This window comes from Macaca nemestrina, unplaced genomic scaffold (assembly GCF_043159975.1).
Source record: "Macaca nemestrina isolate mMacNem1 unplaced genomic scaffold, mMacNem.hap1 Scaffold_66, whole genome shotgun sequence".
NCBI lineage: Eukaryota > Metazoa > Chordata > Mammalia > Primates > Cercopithecidae > Macaca > Macaca nemestrina.
The window spans coordinates 158,021-179,818 of record NW_027257824.1 but is presented as its reverse complement, the minus strand read 5'-3'; the positions used below and the strand labels follow the sequence as shown (position 1 = coordinate 179,818).

The 21,798-nt window shown below is 48.2% G+C and overlaps 1 protein-coding gene across 1 annotated transcript in view; it reads left to right on the top strand.

The window, feature by feature from the left end:
- The window catches only part of LOC139361590 (uncharacterized), a 134,741-nt gene extending 116,446 nt beyond the window's left edge, over positions 1-18,295 (top strand). Inside the window, exon 5 of the mRNA XM_071090188.1 lies at positions 16,546-18,295. Within this exon, the coding sequence (XP_070946289.1) occupies positions 16,546-16,595 (50 nt within the window). The 3' untranslated portion in view covers positions 16,596-18,295. The remainder of the gene's footprint in view (positions 1-16,545) is intronic.
- Positions 18,296-21,798: the final 3,503 nt, after the last annotated feature.

The window sequence follows — 21,798 nt, the reverse complement described above, 5'->3', positions numbered from 1 at the left end:
CTCAAAAACTTGGCCCTCCTCCTCAGAGAACCCCCCTTCTGCTCCTCCTTCCACACTGCTCCCTCCACAGTGCTCCCTCCACACTCCTCCCTCCACTTCCTCCCTCCACACTCCTCTTCCGCCCCCTCCCCTTCTTACTTCCCCTTCCCTTCTTCCTTCCTTTCTCTCCCCTTCTTCCTTCCCCTTCCCTTCTTCCTTCCTTCCTCTCCCCTTCTTCCTTCCTTCCTCTCCCCTTCTTCCTTCCTTCCTCTCCCCTTCTTCCTTCCTTCCTCTCCCCTTCTTCCTTCCTTCCTCCCTTTCCTCCTCCCTCCTCTTCCCCCTCTTCCCCCTCCCTGTCCTTGGGCAACCTCCATGGAACTCTGGTTCAAAGTCACTGGTCTGTGGGGCCGCCCATTTGATAGACGAGCACGCTGGGGACCAGACACAAGTGACTGACTCAGACCAGCTCGCATGTCGTCTCCTGCCTCCCGTAACACCGGGTTGTCCCTAATGGAAGAGAATCAATGATGCTGCTTCACTGATCTCCAGGGAAAACAGGTTGATAACAGGTTATAAACATGGGAATGTTTTGGAAAAAGCGTCCACTTGTCAGCTCCATCTCTCCTGCCCGGAAGATGTAGGGGAAACCTGCCTTCAGCCCACCCTCATCCCATAACAGGACAGAGGACAAAGGGGCAGAGACCCAGGTCCTGTCAGTGCCCTCAGGAAACCCCCCATTTCCTCCTCATGGTGGAAGTGGAAACCATCCCACTGGACTAGATGTTCCCGGGAAGCCCCTTCACCCCGAAAGCAAGGAATCTGGTTTGAGCACACACCATTCTCGGTGCCATGACTTTCTGCTGCTGAACCCTGCATACGTGGCCCATTGATCTTGCTAGTCCAGTGTTACTGGGTCCTGGGAGTTTCTGTGGGCTGATGGCAGGTGTTTACCATTGTGTTCAGAGGGGAGAACAGAACTTTATTTGTCGAAATCAGATGATAACCATTGCCATGTGATTCCTTGGGTTGGTTTGGGTGGGGGGTGCTCAATGCTTTTCCTGAGGGCTAAGTTCTAGTTTGAGACCGTCTCTCTTTGTCGCCCAAGCTGGAGTGCAGTGGTGCGATCTTGGCTCACTGCAACCTCCGCCTCCTGGTTTCAAGCAGTTCTCCCTGCCTCAGCCTCCCAAGTAGCTGGGATTATAGGTGTGTGCCACCACGCTTGGCTAATTACAAAAATATTTAATATAGGCTGGGTTTTGCCATATTGATCAGGCTGGTCTCGAACTCCTTGCCTCAAATGATCGGCCCACCTTGCCCTCCTAAAATACTGGGATTACAGGCTTGAGCCACTGTGCCCGGCCTGATCCTGACATCTTTTAAAGCTGCCTTCATGTACCAAAAGCCAGTCTATGTTTGAAAATCAGTCTTGAAGAGCCTAGGAGGAGAGGGATAAGCTTCAACTAGGTGAACAACTATGCATATGTTAAAAATATGGGCCAAAATCTACCCCAAATGTTAACTCTTCTGCTTTGCGTATTATATCCATTTATAGTTATTTCAGCACTAAGATTTTTAAAGACTCTTTTGATAATTATGGAGAAATTACTATTAAAACTCAGCTGCATTTGTAACACTTCAAAGAACTAATTGGATGACATCATTTTTCCCAGAGGCATTTTGGATTGTTACATAATTAATGTTTATCTCTTTGCCAGAAATCTTTTTTTTTTCTTTTCCAGAACAGATATCTGAAAAGAAAATTTCCTTTGCATTAAGTGTTATTTCACTGTGTGACAATCAATTTTTGAACGTGAGAACAAGATCATCATGTATTTTTGGGATACTTCTTGCTTAATAGTGATAATGCTAAGTGTTAAAATTATGCAACAATTTGTTTCTTTGAAAATTACTATTTGCCTGCTCACCAGGTGGGAGCTGATGAGAACGTGGATGTAAAAATTAAATTGTATTTAGCTTGTATAAAAGAAGTTTAAAAAAAAAAGCTTTTTTTGTTTGTTTGTTTTGTGCTACTACTGAAGTTGCTTCGTTGTGGAAATGAGGTTATTGCAGGCACCTAGAATTTTATCTCCTTCACTTGTACAATGGGAAGAAATTCTCCAACAAGCACAGGAATCTGACTTTCTGATATTGAGACTCCTAGGCATCAAGTCCCGTGGAAAGGTTGGTGATTACGTGAGCGTTGGCGTTGATGTGGGTACCCTCCAAGCCGGACGCAGGGAGCAGGGAAGGGCAGAACAGGCCCCTCAGGAGCCATGAGAAAATCAAGTGTTGGCAGCAGTGGTGAGGGTTGATGTCAGGGGCCAGGAGGAGGTGGTGAAGGGAGCATGTGCCTCAAGGCAGCCCTGGAACCCGTGGTCCCTGCAGTGAGGTCTGATCTGCAGGGGACGTGGACGGCCACGTGGCAAGGCCCACGGACAGCCTGGACTTGGCTGCCTCAGAACTCTGGTGGACGTTGCAAACGGCCCCACAGGGTTGCAGTGCACATTCCTCAGACAGAGAGAAGACGCTTGTAACTGTTCTCGGCACGAAGCCAGCGCCCTGTGAACAGTGGCCACTGCTGTTGTGACTGAGTGCCGTCCAACTGGAGGCATTTGCTCTGCTCAGTTCACTTAATTGGGCCAGGAATGGGGTTGCCCTGCCTTCAACAAGCTTGACGCATTGAACGAGGACTCAGTAAAGTACTCTGTAAATATGCTCTCCTGGCTAGAGTGAGCAAAGCCCAGGGAGAGAGTGGTTCCTCAGTATTAGACAGGTGTTTGGCGGGGCCAGCTGTGTGGCTGCCAGAGCGAATGTGACCAGGAAGCCTCTGTTCCCCCGGAGGTGGCCAGCGTAACTGTTACACGTGCCGTAGGTAGAAAGTGGGCACTGCTGGGAAACTTGCTCATGTTGCTGTTTCCTGATTGGAAATTCAAGGTTTCTGAGCATCCTACATCGAATTTGTACATTGCTGAGACTGTACACCTTTCAACACTTGTTCTTTCCTGCTTTTCGGATCTATACAACCTGATATTTGGCCGTGGCTTCCAGAACAGGCTGGATGCAGAGTGAAGTCCTCTCCTCAGTGTCAATCTTTGCAGATGTCTTTCTTGAGAGTCTCAATTAGGTTTTTACTTAACTAGACTTTTTAAATTGCCATGCACATAACTCTACCAGTTACAATCGTGAGCTAACATGGGATTTTGGTTTTACTTTGAATGTTTAACATTTGCATGCTGGATGTAGGGGTGGAGGTCATTTATCTGCTTTTCATTTCCTTCTTGGTTATACTTAGTGACTTTCAGGTACGGTGTGGAAAGCCTGGTACAGGGTGAATTGCAGGCTGCAGTGTGGCGCGGTGGACGAGAGGCGTGGGCTGCAGTGTGCACAGTGGATGAGAGTGAAGCTATTTCCATCCTGGAGGGAAACACACAGGAAACAATTTAAAAAACTGATCATCTAGCTTGAATGAGGTCCAACAAATTCAGTTTGCAAAGTTTAACTTCCAAGTTAACTTAGTAACTTTTCCCCTAAGTCATTAATTTAGTAGCTTATGTTTATTGCCTAAAGCATAATAGTCATAAATTCTAAAATGAATGACTAAACATGTAATAATTTAGGCATACAGCACCTGAAGGGAAAACTGCCAGTATGCTAAAATATTGGATACAGATGCTCAAAAAATATAATGTAGCATTCTTACAATGCATGTGCTTTTAGCATGTAACTTGGTGAGTAGTTTTGAGCTATATTTGTAGGAATGTGTATCTTGAATACTTTAGGACACCACTGGAGATGTGTGCTTGAGAGGTATAAATACTGAATGTTCTTCTCCCTTCCTTTAAATGAAAAACATTAGCTCCCTTGATTTTTATTTTTATTTTTTGAAGTGGACTCTCACTCTTGTTGCCCAGGCTGGAGTGCAGTGACGCAGTCTCGGCCCACTGCAACTTCCGCCTCCGGGGTTGAAGTGATTCTCCTGCCTCAGCCTCCCCAGTAGTTGGGATTACAGGTACCCACCACCATGCCCCGCTAATTTTTGTATTTTTATTAGAGATGGGGTTTTGCCATAGTGTCCAGGCTGGTCTCAAACTCCTGACCTCAGGTGATCTGCCCACCTCGACCTCCCAAATTGCTGGGATTACAGGCGTGAGCCACTGCGCCTGGCCAGCTCCCTTCTATAATGATTTATACAGTTGTTTTTGCTTTTTGTTTTTTCGAGACAGTGTCTCACTCTGTCGCCCAAGCTGGAGTGCAGTGATGCAAATCTGGGCTGACTGCAGCCTTCACCTCCTGGGCTCAGGTGATCTTCCCACCTCAGCTTCCTGAGTTGCTGTGACTAGACACACGTCACCATGCCCAGCTTTATTATTATTATTATTGGTATTTTTAGTAGAGACAGGGTTTTGCCATGTTTTCCAGGCTGGTCTCGAGCTCCTGGGCTCAAGCAATCTCCTGGCCTCAACCTCCGAAACTGCTGGGATTACAGGCGTGAGCACCACATTTGGCCCATTTTTTTTTTTCTTCCAGGATTAGGAGTCGACTTTCAGAAAATCCTTCAACCTTGCAAGCTTAATTTTCCATAAAAGTATTCCTCTAGGATAAAAACAAGACACAAAGAAGTACGTGTGGACTGCAGTTAAAAATTTTCAAGAAAACTTAGCTTAGGAAAGTTGACATTTACAAAGAGCAGGAGGCCCGTTCAGTGCCTTCTAGGCACTGGGAATGGCGGTCTGTGGGCGACCCTAACATGTGCGGCGTCCTGAGACGTGATCGTGGTGTTCACGCTTTTACCGAGGGCTTCCCGGGAGTACCAGAGGCTGTTCTTCTGCAGTCGGCCAGCCAGGCAGCAGCTGCTGGAGAAGGAACAAATAGCAAAAGACAGATGTACACGGTGTTATTGTGGCAGAGAGGTTAAAACCAGGGTCACTTTGTTCTTACAGTTTTAAAAAACTAATAATGAAGTCCTTAAATATGTTTAGGATTTCAAAGTAGTTGTGGGTGTGTCTGTGTCTCTAGCTCCCGTTCGGGTGCTTCCTGCGAAGAGAGCTCAGAGATGCCACCTTTCCTTGATGAGGTGACAGGGCCTGGAGAGGTGTGAACCCCGTGGTGGGGGGATGACTGACCTGGGGTGAGGCTGGGTCAGTGTGGGGATCCAACCCCACTCCACATTCCTGTAGGGAATCCACAGTTCTAAGTCTTTATGATAGGGGTAAAAATAACCTGGAAGGTGTTATTTTTTAAGAAGTAAGTGCCATGCTCTTTTTTCCTCATACTTTTCCGTGTTTAAGCAGCATTGAAGGATAAGGCACTAGTAGCATGTTGTTTTGGAAACAATGTTTTTGGTTATTTTACGTTGAATATGATACTAAGGTTGCCTGGTAACAGAAGTTTTCCTTAAACAACATGGAACTCTGTTGAATCTGTTGCCCCATTGGCTGAGCCGTCTGAAATCAGTGCAGTAGCAGCTGAAGAGGCCTCTTCCCCTTGGAGGAAGCCGCTGGATTGGCAGGAGGCACCGCTCTTGATTTGAGGGAGTGAGGCGCCTTTGCAGGGACCCCACGTGGCCTCTGGAGCTCTCTCCTGCCCCCTGCTGGTTGGCCAAGCAGCCTTGCGACAGTGTGCTCAGTGTGAATGTTCACTGGGGCAGGCCAAGGCTTTTGTTCCAGAAACACTGACTTCAGAAACGGCCGGCTGTGTGTGTTGAGCATGGCAAGAAAGACTTATGTGTGTCTTAAACCTCTTGAACAAAGCAAGTTGATGTTTCAAATGCATCTCAAAGGCTAATGACTTTGCTATGGTCAATATTCAGGAGAAAAGAGGGTTTGATGAAACAGAAAGACAGGAGTGGCAAGTGACATGCTTGTGCCCCGTATGACTAAGCGATGTCCTGGCCGTTCCACACCACGGCCTCTGAGCAGCCAGCCTGCAGATACTGGGTCAATTTAGATATCCCTGATCTCTGCAGAGGTTTGATCAGGTAGCCCAAGAGCAGATAAACACAAACGCTGACTGGAAACCCTGGCACACGGAGACACTGGAAACAGCAAGCTGCTATTAACATCATAGTAAGAGACAGTCGCCTGCTCTCAGGGGTGTCAGTTTCTTTTGCTTCTAGACGTTCATCTGCGTTACAATACAGTTTTGCTCAGTTTATCCCCATTACTCCACTGTCTTCGCCGTTAAAGTCTCAGCCAGCACTTAGCTCTGACACTGCAGGAGTTTCACTGTGCGGCTGACCAGGCCTACCTGGCTTGGCTGTAAAGCAGGTGAGATTTTCCGGAAGGCAGTGACGAGAACCCGAGGCAGGAAAGAGCATTGCTGGTCTACATACGGCAGTGCACCTGCAGCAGAGCATGTACGTGCACGTTCAGGCTAAACAGGTGTAGGAGAGAAGAAAACCACCTACAATTAGTCACTTAAAATGCCACACACCCAACCCTTGAGACCCTAGCACATAGAGTAGTAGTGGTCTTGGAGATGGCAGGTGTGCTGAAGTCTGATTTTCTCACTTAGCTTTTCCAGCAGCGTTTTCCTCATCTCTAAGCTGGGGCTAACAACTGCCACGCATAGATTTGTGCATGGAACCGTGCGTGTAAAGTGGGGTAGCCCCCAGGACCTAGGAAGGACTCGTGGTCAGTGTCGGTGGTCATGCGTGCTGTACGGGTCCCCCAGGAAGATGATTGCTACATATAACTCCCTCCGTTCAATGTCACTGAATGTAAAAGGTGGGACATTGGCTTCTGATGTGTCTGGTTTGCTGCAGGCCACGCTGCACCCCGTGGTTCCTGAGCCCTGAGCTGAAGTACATCCTGCTGCATCGCCTGTGTCGCTTTTGCTGTGTCACTTAGAGCTCCTGCCCTGGGAAACTTCCTCGCGCCTGACGAGCACCACAGTTTGCAGCAAGACCTGTCCAAAGCGTGGACTGCGAGAGCCCCGCTGTGGTCCTGTCCTCTCCATGTTGGGAGCGACTTTGTGGGGTTTGTCGGCCCTTCTCTCAGGTGTCCTGTGTCTCATGGATCAGCCGACGAGCCCCGTCTGGAGGAGCACTCTGCAAAACGCTGCCGGCCACCCAGATCTCCTAGCGCAGAGTGAGGCCACATCTGCAGACTTGACCGCACAGAGTCCCGAGGCATTCGGCAAGAAGGGGAGTGGGATGTGTGTGAGATCCCACTGCGGAAGCCGGCTCTGCTCCGTACTCTGCGTGCGGGGTGCCTGATGTTCAGACCTGCTGTGTCTATCGGGGGCCATGGCGGGGTGGTGGGAGTGGGGGCAGGGAGCAGCGCGGATGGATCCAGGAAAGGACTTAGTTGAATCCCAGCTGCCCACATACCTGTTGCTGGTCTTGGACAAGGTCCCTAGTTTCTCTGGGCTTTCGGTTTGATTGTAAGACTAGGACGCCGCCCCAGTCTGAAGATGTCGGTGTGTGCGGGAATGCCTGGCGCAGTCACCATGGGTTTTCCTTCAGCCTCCTCCGTGCCCCTCCCTGGGTCAATCAGTATCCATGCGTGCCACAAGTAAATTACAGTCCCTCCGAAAAACCAGTTGACCCGAGTTTTATGGTCGAGCATGGTGAGTGTCCTTGCCAGGAAATGCCACTAGATGTCTTGGGCCTGCTCCTCTACCTCCACAGCAATCCCCGGAACAGGCTGGTTCAGGACGTGGGAGGTGGGAGTCGATGTTGTACCTAGGACAGGCTGAAGTCAAAGGCTCATTTGCTCTGTGAGGGGTGATCAGGATGACACATCAAGTGGAGCCCCATGGCTGACCCTGGAGGTGGACGGTCGGGTCGGATTGGCTGCCCTCCAGCACGTGTTTCGAGTGATGCCTTCCCTGGGTTACGCAGCCCTGATCTGTAGCGCACAACTTCCCAGCTCCAGCCAGTCTGGTCTTGCCGTCTCCTTCCAAGAAGGTAGGTGCGGCGCAGTTGCCTTTAAGCGGCTCCTTCTGGACACCGCAGGGCAGCAGCAAGCAAGCAAGGGCGACTTTTTTCTTACGTTGACCACAATACGCGGGGCCAGCTTTGCACGATCCCATTCAGTATCACACGTGTGCATCGGCCACTCACCTGTCCATCTGCCACAGACAGGCTTGGACAGGACCATTGAGTGGCCTTTACGGCAAAGAGCCTAAAGGGCTCACAGGAAACCTGGACCCAGCGCAATGGTAACAGCGCAGCAATACCTGTCATTGATCAAGGGGTATTCTGGGCCCGACATGGTGTTAAGTGATCCAGTTCGGTTAGCACTCTTAGAATTAACCCCCTTTTGCCTATCAGGAAATCGAAGACGGAGGGCATTAACGCCAGGGAGCAGGGAGTAAGGGGACACACAGAGGGGCTGAGGGGCTGGGCATTCTGAGCCCACGGATCTGCCCACAGGCCCCAGCTGCACGGGCACCAGGGCTGCTGCTCTGGAGGGGATGAGGAGCTCTGGGGAAAAGATGGAGCCTGACGTGGGTAAGATTTGGATATTTTCAGAAGAGATTTTCAGCCTGGAATGAGGGTGTAAGTGACTGAATCGGAGTGATGAGCCAGATAGCCCGGCTGCGGGAGCTCCCCTGTGGGGTGAGGGAGGAAGGCCTTGGGGGCGTGTGGCTGAGCAGAGGCGCTGGGTCGCCAGGAGCCGCCGCGGGTTTGGAAAGGGGGAGAAACGCAGCGCCCTGCACTGCAAGGGCACCGAGACGTGGTTGTGGTTCTTCCTGACCGTGACAGGCACAAATGGTGCTGATGGTGGAATGCACGGAGTTTGCCTTCAGAGAACTCCTGCTGTCTTTTAAAACCTGGGCCTCTCATTTAAACTTGGTGGCCTCAGGTGAATGGTCAGAAACAGTTTCTGATGAGGTTGCAGAGACTGTACATGGCCTCTGATTGTGCACATCCTGTGATTGTGTATAGTCTCTGATTGTGGCCTCTGGCCTCTTTGTGGCCTCTGATTGTGTGGGTCTCTGTGTGTGGTCTCTGTGCAGCCTCTGATTGTGTGTGGTCTCTGATTGTGCTCAGTCTCGGATTGTGCGCGGCCTCTGATTGTGTGCGGCCTCTGATTGTGGGTTGTGTGAGTTTCCCGGGATTAAGTAGATGAGCCTCGTGCTGGGGCAGGTGTGCCTTGTGTTGGGCATGTGGATAAAGAAGTTTAACCCATCTCCTCTTTGAGAATGGCAGGGCAGTAACAAAGGCGGTTGATTTATACATGGCCATCCTTGTGAGGTGAGGACCTGAAAGGTTTACTGCTTTCCCGGAAAGCTGCTCTGGGCGTCACCATCACTGATCATGGACAGCAGCTCAGAAGCCCCCTTAAGGTGCAGGGAGGGACCGGCGCTGGTCCTGTCTGTGCCCAGGCTGCTGGTCACCCTGACGGCCAGGCGATGGCTGCCTGTGCACGAAGCTGGGGTTAGAGTGAATTTGGGCAGTGTCGGCTTTGATTTAGGTCAAGACTGATCAGTCTTCCTAAAATACTAGCCATGAAAGCTTTCATAGATTGTAGTTCTTTGGGAGATTTATATGTGGTTTTTAAAGCACAGGGCCCATGGCCAGTGTTGAATTACATTTTGTTCAGTGTAACTGACAGGACACTGGACCTGAGTCTCAGGCCTGCCACAGGGTTCAGGGAGCTTCAGAGAGGGAGATGTTTGTGCTCAAGTTTTCGCAGATGGGATGGGACATGGGCATGGGGCTGGAATGCTCTAACCTTCAATCTTCAATCTTCAGTCATCGGTATCACCTGTGCACACGCATATCGTTTTCAAAGATGGACAAGCTTTTGGGAAATATCTGAAGACTTTTCCAGTTTTGAAAGAAGCCGGGATGACACTGGAAACGTCAGGTGTCTTGGCTGCTGATCAGGTCCATCACCACGCACATGGTCCCTAACCTGGCCCACCTCTGATCATGCACAGCGGGTGACGAGGTCCATAACCTCACACTTCTGTGCACAGCAGGTGACCAGGTCCCTAACCTCAAAATCTTCTGATTGGGTGCAGCTGGTGACCAGGTCTGCAACTTCGCATGGCTCTGATTGTGCAGAGCTGGTGACCAGGTCACTAACCACCCACACCTCTATTCATACCCAGCGGGTGACCGGGTCCATCACCTCACACGTCTGATTGTGCATAGTGGGTGACCAGGTCTGGAACCTTGCACACCTCTGATCGTGCACAACGGGTGACTAGGTCCATGACCTCACGCCTCTCTGCACAGTGGGTGACCAGGTCCATAACCTCACACCTCTGATCGTGCACAGCTGGTGGGGGCAGGACCCACTTCAGTGAGGGGCTGACTTCCCAGGTGTGAAGGGGGAATGCTGTGTGGCTCGCTAAGCCCCTCCATGCTTTGGGGGCTCCAGGCTGTGGCCGGCAAGTAGGAAGTTGTCCCAGGAGGCTGCTGTGTGTTGGGGATGGGAGGCAGCTGCAGGGTGGAAGTACGATGTTGTCGTAGGGGGCCACTGTGGGGGGGTGGGACGGGAGGCAACTGCAAGTTGGAAGTAGGATGTTGTCCCAGGAGGCTGCTGTGTGTGGGGGAGGGAGGAGGCAACTGCAGGGTGGTGTGGTGGTCCCCGTGCCACTGATTTCAGGTTAAAATAGAATGTGGACCTCTTTTTACCATAGTTTTTAATTACTCCGCTAGTTTGTGTTGCTGTCTCTTGCTATGAAGTCCACAGTCTGATGTCTCTGTGGTCCCCATGTTTCCCTTCTGCTTGTGTTACCCGATCCTGTGGGTCAGCTGTGAGGAAACCACTCTCCACTCCTCATCTGGAGTGGTCTCGAGCTGGGTGTGCTGGTCTCCTTGTGGGCTAAAGTGTTCCTCTGTTACTGTTTTCTCTGTTTTTTGACCAAATTTAGCAGACTTGTGTATGATGCAAACACTTCAAAAAATGTCTTTTGCCTTTATGAAAAAAACACTTGCATTGCTTTAAAATGAACCTTTCCTGTGTCTCCATCCTTCCTCACAGATTGCTCTGTGTTAGAAACTCGGTGGTGTGTGTGCTTCATGGCCTCATTCCATCCAGCACTGTAACCTCTGATTGCAAAAGTGACTACACTCAAGGCAAAAAACTCAAGGCAAATGTTGAAAAGAATGAACAAAAACATATTGTTCTCTTGTCATCCTGAAATGGCTACTCTTAATATTTTGATGTAGTTCAAACTACATCAAACTCTCACCTCCTCCTGTGCCAATATTCATCCTTCAGCTCTGCCTCCGTTCTTCCTTTCTTTTTTCATGCTATGGGGTCTGCTTTGGAGATGTTATCTACTTTCATTCTTCCAAAGTCAAGCTTCTAGCTTTGGTTGGAACTGCAGACCCATTTACTCATTCAGCAAATACTTTCTAAGCACATGGATAGTCACTGAGAATACCGTGGTTCACCAACATGACTGTGGCCCCTGCTCACACGAACTTGCGGCCTGATGGGGAGAATGGGCACTAATATGACAATCAGTCTAATGGGTTTCTGATGAAGAATTGAGGAAAGCGCACCAAAGAAAGGGAAGCGGGGTTCTCTAAATTTATGCTGTAAAAGAATCTGGCGTATCTTGGGATGAGAGGTAGAAAACCGATGCATTCTGGAAGGTATGATCCCCTTGCAGTCTGGAGAGAAGTAGAGGTTGCTTGTTGAGGGGGGTGGAGTGTAGGGACACCACGGTCTAAACAGAGATGGGGGTGCGTGCAGAATGCCTCTTGCAGCAGGAAACAGGCACGTGCAAGGAAGTAAACACGGGAGAAAGTGGCACAAGACAAGAATGAAGGCAGGCAGGCAGGGGCTGGGAGATGATGGTAGATGCTTTATTCTCTTAATAACAGCAACAGGATGCTGTTGAAAGCACTTGAGGGAGGTGGGGAAGTGCGTATGACATGTTTTGTGTTTGTAAAATTATCACATTGTCTTACCAAACTATACTCCCTATTTATTTTTAAATTTTACTTTAAGTTCTTAGATACATATGCAGGTGTGTTACATAGGTATACATGTGCCATGGGGGTTTGCTGCACCTGTCAACCCATGATCTAGGTTTTAAGCCCTGCATGCATGAAGTATTTGTCCTAATGCTCTCCCTCCTCTTGCCCCCACCCCCCAACAGGCCCCCGTGTGTGTCGTTCCCCTCCCCGTGTCCATGTGATCTCATTGTTCAACTGCCACTTATGAGCGAGAGCATGTGGTGTTTGGTTTTCTGTTCCTCTTTTAGTTTGCTGAGAATGATGGCTTCCAGCTTCATCCATGTCCCTGTAAAGGACAGGAACCCATTCTTTTTTATGGTTGCGTAGTATTCCGTGGTATATACGTGCCACATTTTGTGTATCCAGTGTATCATTGATGGGCACGAGATATCCTCTTAACATGTGCTCCAGCAATTGCACTCTTAGGTATTTATCCAAAGGAGTTGAAAACTTGTGTTCACAGAAAAACCTGCACATGGACATTTATAGAAGCTTTAATCATAATTGCTCAAACTTGGAGGCAACGAAGAAACCAAAATGTTCTTCACTAGGTGAGTGGATAAATAACCTGTGATATATCCAAACAATGGAATATTCTTTAGCACTGAAGGGAAGTGAGCTGTCAAGCCATGAAAAGACACGTAGGAACTTTAAACATGCACGGCTACACAAAAGAGGCCCCTCGGAAGAGACTAAATACTAAAGGACATCCCGAAAAAGGCCAGACTATGGAGTGAAAATGTCCGTGCTTCCCAGGTGTTGGGAAGAGGGAGAGATGATGAGGTGAAACACGGAAATTTTTAGGATTTTAGTGCAACTGCTCTGTACGATGCTATCATGGTGGATACATGTCATGACATATTTGTTCAAACCCATAGAACAAGCACCAAGACGGAGCCCTCATGTAAACTGTGGACTCTGGGTGACAATATGTCAACGTAGGTTCTTCAATTATTACAAATGCTCCTTCTGGGCAGGAGTGTTGTTAGTTGGGGAGGCTGTGCACGTGGGGGAAGGGAAGGCATATAGAAGGTCTCTCTGCACCTTTCCCTCAATTTTTCTGTGAACGTGAAACTGCCTAAAAGATAAAGTGTATTTTTAAAAAATAAAGGAAAAAAAGGAAACAAAAAGTCCTCAGAAAAATCAAAGGAGAAAATGATCACACTGGGTGCTTCAGGTCAAAATGGAAGAACAAGGCCTGTATTTTCCATCCCACCTGATGACTTTTTTCTCACTGCTTTTCAGCATTTTTTTGGAGTCTAGTCAGTGCAATAAGGCAAGTTAAAACATATAAAATGCACCCTTATTAGAAAATAAGATTTAAAACTATCTGTATCTGCAGGTGACGTGATCACCCGTGTGGAAAATCTCCTGAAATCACAAAAAGCCACTAAAACTAATAATAATAAATTACTTACTAATAAGTGAGTTTGTGTTTAGCTTGTATCTTGCAAACTTTCCATAAGCAGTATTTATCTCTTTATACACTGGCAAAGAAATAATTGGAAATGGAAATTTACAAAGTAATATTAAGACTAAATCTGACAAAAGATGTGTAAGATCTATGCACTGTAAAGCAGGCAGTGATGCTGAGATAAATTAAAGAACTAAATAAATGAAGTGATATACTGTGTTCATGGATCAGCAGGCTCAATATTGTTAAGATGTCAGTTCTGCCCTTGTGGATCAGAGGTTTAATGCAATTCCAATCAAAATCCCAGCATGATTTTATTTTATTTTTTTTCAGTAGAAATGAACTAGCAGATTCCAAAATGTGTCTGGAAATTTAAAGAACCCAAAAGAGCTAAGACAACTTGGAAAAAAAATGGTGGAGGACTTACCTGAACTATCAAAACTGGGTTAATGAAACCTCCTAGAGGGTCTAGTAATAATCTCACAAACATGTTACACCTATACATAGTGGATTTTTGAATCAAGGTTCAAAGACATTAAATTAGAGAAAGGACGATAATGATGATAGAAGGATTAAATACTACAGGCCAAAAAGGGAAAAAAGAGCTCCTGTTAAATATCTTCACATTGTTGGTGTCACTCATGCAATTCAATTCACATTTTGTGTGTCTAAAAGTTGAACAGACTTCTTCATTCTCTTTCCCCAATTCACTCCACAGAGATGCTGATGTCTTTCAGTGGAACTTGGAAGTTTGCTCTTCTTTTTAAAATGACTCTCTTAGATACTGTTTATGCAAGAAGTTGTGGGACTGTAACTTACAAATACTGTTCTAAACCTTGGAATCACACGTTTCCCTTTTTCTCTACTTATCGTTTCTAGTCAGTTTCCCATTTCCTCTTCTTCATATTTACACTGCATTCCTTTTAGTTCAGGCTCTTGTTACCCCACTTGATCTCTTGATGTGGTCACCTGAATGTCCTTCATGTTCCAGCCTCCTGGAATCCTTCCTTCATGACCCTGAAGAACTGCCCTCCAGACCCGCAGGTGTGACCCGGAATCAAGGATCTCAAAGCCGAGTGGGATCTGAGAGGCTATCTAGACCAATCCTCCATTACAGACGTAAACCTTTTGATGACTTCACTTCAGAGCCCAAAATATTTGCACTGCAGGCAGAATCACCTAAATCACTTAATGTGATGTTCAGTCTTCCCGTGGTATCTTCCTCTCTGCATCTCCCTACTTTCGGTCAGCCATTTCTCACTCATGACACCGAACCCTTCATTCACATCACATTATTGTTCTTCTCCACACACACTTGTTTGTTTTCTGCCTGGGTTTTTTGTTACATTCTTCCCTCTACTGGCAATATCATTTTCCAAGATCTGACTACAGAATTTTAACGTATTCCTCAGAATGACTCACATATCACATATTCGACCAAATGGCTGCAGATTCTGTCACTTCCTCTCTTGTCCTATGGCAACCTGGAGAATCTTCTTCTCTTAGCCAATAGGATTTATCATGGTCCTTCTTTATCTTAACAATAGTTTAGCAGGACTGAGAACTGGGAAGTAGATTTTTCTCCCAGGGGTGAGAACTGTCTTAGTTTAGCAGATCTCCCTGGGTCTCCATTCTGGTTGTAGAAAAGCAGCCCATAGGGCATGGTGGGGAGGAGAAGAAGGGGAACTAAGCTGTGTTGCATGAAGATGGACAGTTGTGACCCTTACTCCAGGGTTGGGAGTTGAGGCCCCTAGGAAGGAGAAGCTGTAAGGATGAAGACGAGGCATAAAAAGTGATGCAGGCCGGGTGCGGTGACTCACGCCTGTAATCCCAGCACTTTGGGAAGCCAACGTGGATGGATCACGAAGTCAAGAGTTCAAGACCAGTCTGACCAATATTGTGAACCCCTGTCTCTACCAAAAATACAAAAATTAGCTGGGTGTGGTGGCACATACCTGTAGTCCAGCTACTCGGAAGGCTGAGGCAGGAGAATCACTTGAACCCAGGAGATGGAGGTTGCAGTGAGACAAGATCATGACACTGCACTCCAGCCTGAGTGACAGAGACTTCATCTCAGGAAAAAAAAAAGTGATGCATAGTAACAAGACTGCCCGAGGAGAAGAGGCAATCAGCAACCTTCTCCAGGGTGGGATGGCTGAAGACCCTTTAAGAACAAAGGTGTCTACTTTCCTTCTTTAGGATGCTCTATCGTGATTTAATGAACCCTCCCAATCTACTGTATTCAGTATTTGGCATGAGTCAATTTAGGGGAATTCTAGAAAACATAGCTGGCTGTTATCAGGTTAATGTAGATTGGGAGGTCGGGAAAAACCCCAGGAGACACGTAGGAAGGACAATACGTGAAAACAGAAGAAACTTGGAGTCAGTTCACCCTTCAAACAAAATCCAGTTTCCAGAAGACATTGTGAGGGCTGCTGGGTCTTCCTCACCTGCAGATGGGGGATTCCAGATAATTATTATACTTGAATCTCACAGGATGGGGTGATCACCACCTGCTCTCAAATGGGATGAGTTACAATATCTTCTATCGGGAGGCGGTAAATAAGAGGTTAGGTACACGTCTGTAGTCATCACAATTTTGTCAAGATTGCTATTTTTACTTCCATGTCATAGATGGGGAGCCTGATGCTTGTGGAAATGATTTGCTCAGGGTCTCACCATTAAAAGTGGCAGAGGAAAGATTCCATGTTTTAAAAGCTGCAAACTGAGCTTACTCCCATCCATGCTGTCATACCGACTTTGAGATTTCAATCCTCCTGAAGGCAGGAAACTTATTCCATTTGCTTTTATACCCTCCATAACACTAGTGAGCAAGTTTTGCTCAAAGTAACATGGAATATTTTGCTGACTCAAGGGGAAAAAGTAAGAGACTTAAATGACACCATCACAAGTCAACCTTCAAGGAACAGAGACATTTAGCATTAGCTGTCTCAGTCAAATCAACATAGACATGCACGTTTATCCTTTACATGGCAGTAAGACAGCAAACACAATTGAAAAAATGAGCCAAGTGTAAAAAATGTGTCACAAAGGGATGGATTTAGACAGGAGAGCAGTGAAGTAGGTTATAAAATGGTCAGCATAATCCATTTTAATGAATTATTAGCTGAAACATGCAAAGCATTTAGGATTTCTGGGAGAAGTGTACAAACACACCAAATGTTTGTCTGACATTTTCTTCACTGCTGCCGTCTTTCCACAGGGCTGGAGATGATGTTAACCAACGGCCTTGGGAGGAGAGATTGCAGCTGAGCCCACACCCTCTCCAACTCCTTCAGACTGTTTCTGTTTTTGTAGACTTTACCATTAACAACAAATCCTAAGATTTACTCAATCAGTACAGCAGTCATTGGCCCGAGTTCAAATTTCTGATTCGAAGGAATCTGCACTCTGCCTGCCAGGATCGACTATTAATGGCTTCGTCCATAGAGGAGCTGTGTCTTTGCTCACTATGGAACAGTATTGAGGCTTCGAAAGGGGTATTTTGCTGGTCACCTCCTTGGTCATCCTTCTGCTCACCAAGAGCAGATACTGTTCTCAGCCCCTTACATTTACAAGGTCGTTTAATTCTCACATAGCCCTTTCAGATAGATGCGACTATTACCCCCCTTTTACAGAGGAGGAAACCGAGAGGCAGAGGACATAGGTGAATTGTCCCAGATCACAGAGCTGGCTATGGAGCTGGGACTTGCACCCGGCCAGCCTGGCTCCAGAGTTCACTGCCCTCCTCCTGTACAGCACGTGTGACCTGCAGTAATCACCGCCCAAACAGGCAGGCACTGTGGATAGCCAAGCACACCTCTTCCGACTTCAGCACGGAGGACGGTTCGTTTTCATTCTGGTGTTCAGCTCAGGACTGTTTTTATCACAAGGACGCACCACCCAGAAAGCTCAGTCATGTGCTGTTACCTTCTACGGTCATGGTTTTCTACTTTTTGGCCCCATTTTCCTGAGGACTTGGCCTGCTGGGACGTGAATGATGCGTTACTACTGTAGAGACAGAGGTTCAGGTCTAGTGGCACAAACAGCGACGGACCCCATGGAAATGCGGGCGTGGCCCCTCCATCCCAACAGCCTGCATGGCTGCTCCATTCTGCTCCCATCACACACATCCCCACACAGCCAAGCCCCTTCTCCTTTCCCCCACTGGATTCATCAAATCAAACCTCGCTGTCCTTGGAAAATGTACCATTAATTTACTTACTGCCCAGTAAAAAAGCACACTTCCAGTTAACATGACACCCCTGCTACGATAGAACAGCCCTAATTCAAACATGACGCAGAGGAACAGAGGGAGGAGGGGTCTAGGACCATCCTGGAATCGGCAGCTGTTTTCTGGGGGAAAGCCTCTGTCCCCCCTGAGCCCGACACTTGTGCCACACTATCCCCATGGTGTCTGAAAGCTCCATGAAGACAGGGTCACTCTGACCCCTTCACACCCACAACGCCAAAGAGGAGCAGGTGTTCAGGAAAAGTCTCCTGCTAGTGCTGAAGACAGGAATGATTCCTCGTGGTGCCCAGAATGTCAGGAGAAAACAAGGCACCATGTGGACGCCTTCCAGGTGAATTCTGGAATGACTCTGCCGAATGCCAGTCATCCTTTTTCAGAACAAAACCAATACCAGAAAACATGTGTCGCCAGCAGAGAGATGGTCCTTTTGATGGCTTACAAACACACCTACGTTACGCTGAATTTATCTCAAGCCACCCTCTCTGTGCTAATGTAAAAAGTCTCCTTTATTAACCAGTAGCCTTTTTCATCTGGTGCTTTTTAACAAGCAAGACGGTCCTGTAACACTCAGGCATTGTTGAAAACGTCAAATGGAAGCCTAGAATCCTCTTCCGTGCAGCTTCACTGCAAAGTATTTTGACGTGAGCCAAATCGTGCTATTCCTACATCTCCACAGGAAACTCAAGGCTTCATCAAGGAAACGCAGCATCATTTCTGCTAGTTACAGAAATTGGTGGGGGGGGGGGGATGGGGTTGAGGGAACATTACATAGAAAGCAACCCCGATAATCACCTGCATGAGAGCCACACTGGCCGGCAAGCCCCGGTCTGCTCAGTCTCTGCACAATCACAGACTTGAGACCTGGAGGGCAGACACCTGGCACTGCTGACCACCCCAAGGTCATGGCCTCTGCCCCTTCTCTGCTGCCCATCAGTTCCAAGCTTCTGGCAACACTGCCTGCTGCCCCCACTGCCTCATCGACTCTTCATGAAAAGCAAATGTTGCCAGGATAGCTTATGAGTACATTTGCCAGGAAAGCAGCTCCGATTGACACTGAAACCCCCTTCTCACACCCCTGGCAGCTCCCTTGCCCCCGATGTGTACATGCTTGCAGCTCTGACCTTGCTCAGTGTCCACACAGGCTCTGTCCCCTGGAGAGCCAAAGGCAGACTCAATGTTGAGTCAGAAATACACAAAGAGGGTGAAGGTTACGAACTGCCTGCCTGCCCCCCAAAACACAGGTTGAAATCCTCACCCTCAATGTGATGCTGTTAGGAGGTCTTTGGGAGGTGATGAGTTCCCGAGGCTGGAGGCCCTTGAATGGGATTTGTGCCTCAGAAAGGGGCTCAGCAAATCCCTCACCCTCCCATTGTGTCAGGGCCAGAGAGAAGGTGTGTGCCAACTAGGAAGGAGCCCACACCAGAATCCACCCGTGCGGCACCCTGATCCTGCCTTCCAGCCGCTAGAACTGTGAGAAACAAATTCCTGTTGTTCATAAGCCACTCAGTCAATGATGTTTCATTACAGCAGCCTGAGCTGCCTGAGATGACGATGCTCACTGCCCTACAGAAACGGCTACTCCCCTCTCCCAGAAAGAGGGGTTTAATTAAAATCCCTGTCTCTCCTCGCGGCCACCACAGATCTCACTCCCCCCACCCTGTAAGCCAGCAATTGTTAGGATTAAACGAAACAGAGGATTGTTTTAGACCAGCCCCTCCATATCGATCTGAAGCCTATAACTTTGCCCACTTCCACGGTGGCCGTGTCACTGCATTGCCCATGTCAGCTGTGTGTCTGCACTGGGTCCCAGGCTCTGCACAGACTCTTCTAGCTGCCCATCCAGCACAGCCATTTCCCCTTCTGCTTTGGAGGCTGTCCTTCGATATCGAACTCCCACCTTTCTGCAACCCAAGGCCTTCTGATCCAGACATTCGGGGTGAGCTCAGCCATGTACTGGAGTCCTTGACTCAGGTAACCCAGGCCCAAGGCGTTGGCACCAACGATCTACTGGCTGTGGGGTCTGCACAGCCACTAGCTGTCCCAGCCACACCAGGGCCTGGGAGGGGAGGCAGAGGAACCTGTGAAGCTGCCAACAGCCATACGGGGACAGGGGCCCCTGGGATGAGGAGGATGCCATGGAAGGAAATTCAGAGAGAGAAAGAGCCCCAAGGCTGGACGGGTCATGCCCACAGCCTACACTGCTGAATTTTCCAGGTTTCTGAACTCAATCGCTGACCCACACAGCACATGTTTCCTGAGTGCTGACCCCGCGTGCCATTGGATACGGCAATAAAGTAGGAACCCCACCCACCCCTTCCCCGACACATACACAGGCCTGGGCACCCAGTTGGCACCGTGAGCTAGGGAAGGGGGCCATTTCAGACAGACAGTGGGTGCAGCCTTGCCAAAGCCCAGCAGTCACCTGCACTGCCACAGCCAGGCTGAGTCCAGATCAGCCGCACAGAAACCTGACCCTCTCAAGGGCATGCCTGAGCTCATTAGGGACAGACACCGTCTCCTGCTTATCTCCAACACTTTCTCTGCATGTCTAGTTACATACGGACGACGCAGTCTCGGAAGCACAGCTGTGACTCTGGAGACAGATCCCAGGCCTCCCCCTGCTCCTCTCCGTGGTGCCATTGATGGGGAGGGGCCGGTATGGCCGCGAGGCCGCATACCCACAGCCACCATGCCACGGAGACACGGGCCTTCGACGGTTACTTCTGCCAAGGAACCCTGCTGCGTCTTGGAGCACACCATGGTGGGCGGGAAGCTCCACCCGGAGAAACAGCGATGCTTCTCCCCAGAGCCAACGGAGGGCACTCCCCGCCCTGCATGCAGCAGATTACTTACATTCTGGAAAACATCTGAGTTAGTGGGGAACAGTAAAATGAAAAGGTCACGTTAGAAAGTTTAGAAGGTTGTGTGGAGTCTCAGGACGTCTAAAGATTTCTGAACCAAGGCTGCTGCGGTCAACGAGCTTACAGGGAAAGTTTCCACACGGGCCTTCAACAAGCAACGCTCAGCAGGGAGGAGCCACGTTCTGGGCAGAATCTCAGAACCAGAACATCGGACACCACAAAGTCACATCAGAGCCAACAGCAACTGAAATACAGCGCTCTCCTAAGATGTGTGCGTCACCTGCAGAAAGTCACCACACATTAAGACGGGGGAAGAAAAGGATAAGGTTAGAAACAAATTTGAAATTATTTCTGCATACATAAAATTTCTACATCCACTGGCTTTCTTTCTGGGAGTAACAACTTTTACATGAGATGCACATCCCCGTTGGAAGGAGTTTGGGTTTTCCGTGGGCAGAGACAAGGGCTCTCCAAGAAATGTGAACCTTTTCTCACTCACTGAGCTGCGTGCCCTGAGGCCGTCCTGGCCTGTCTGAGCACGTCCCCGGCTCTGCCTCCAGCCAGCTCCTTCCAGCACTCACCCCGCTTCTCCCAGAGCCTGCACTGGCCCAGGATCTCCTCTTCTGCTGCTGTCAATCTTCCACTTTAGGGCAAATAAGTTGGAAACTAGAAAGTTATAAGACCCCTTAGCTTTTTAAAAATTTGTCTTCTCAGAAAACAAAGAATACTAATTCTACTTCCACGGTTTAACATGTTGCCCCCATCTGCATATTCATGGATATGTGTTTTTATATATATTTTAATCAGTACTTATAAAAGCATGCACTGTTGGCTACGTTCAGTTCAATTACATTTGATGTAAGAAGTTTTAGTTTCAGTGAATTCAGGCAATCAAAATTTAAGCCCTCTGACATCTATTAATCAAATGGAAAAATGACAGGTAGATATCACAAAAATCAAGAGAAGTGTTTAATATAAATCCTGGACTTTTAGATATTTCCACAAATGTAATGTATACATTAGTACACGACCTTGAGCATTTTCACAACTCTTTGAACTAAAATTCTGCTCTTAACTTTTACTGGTAGATCGACATCCATATGTGATTATAAGCAGCTCAAACATCAGCTCTTAAAAACAACCAGAAATGCTGTGGGCAAATCCCACCGAGCAGCAAATAACGGAACTGCACCCAACAACCCAGGTACCTCCCCTGAGGCATCTGGAACTTGAGGATTACGAGCAGCCTTTGGTTTCTGAGGCACCCGAGAGTGGGGACTCCAACTCCCCAAGTCTAGGAAGGCCTCAGCGATAAGGAAAACTGGTCAAAAAGTCATCCCTGCCGGCCCCCTGCCATGGGCTA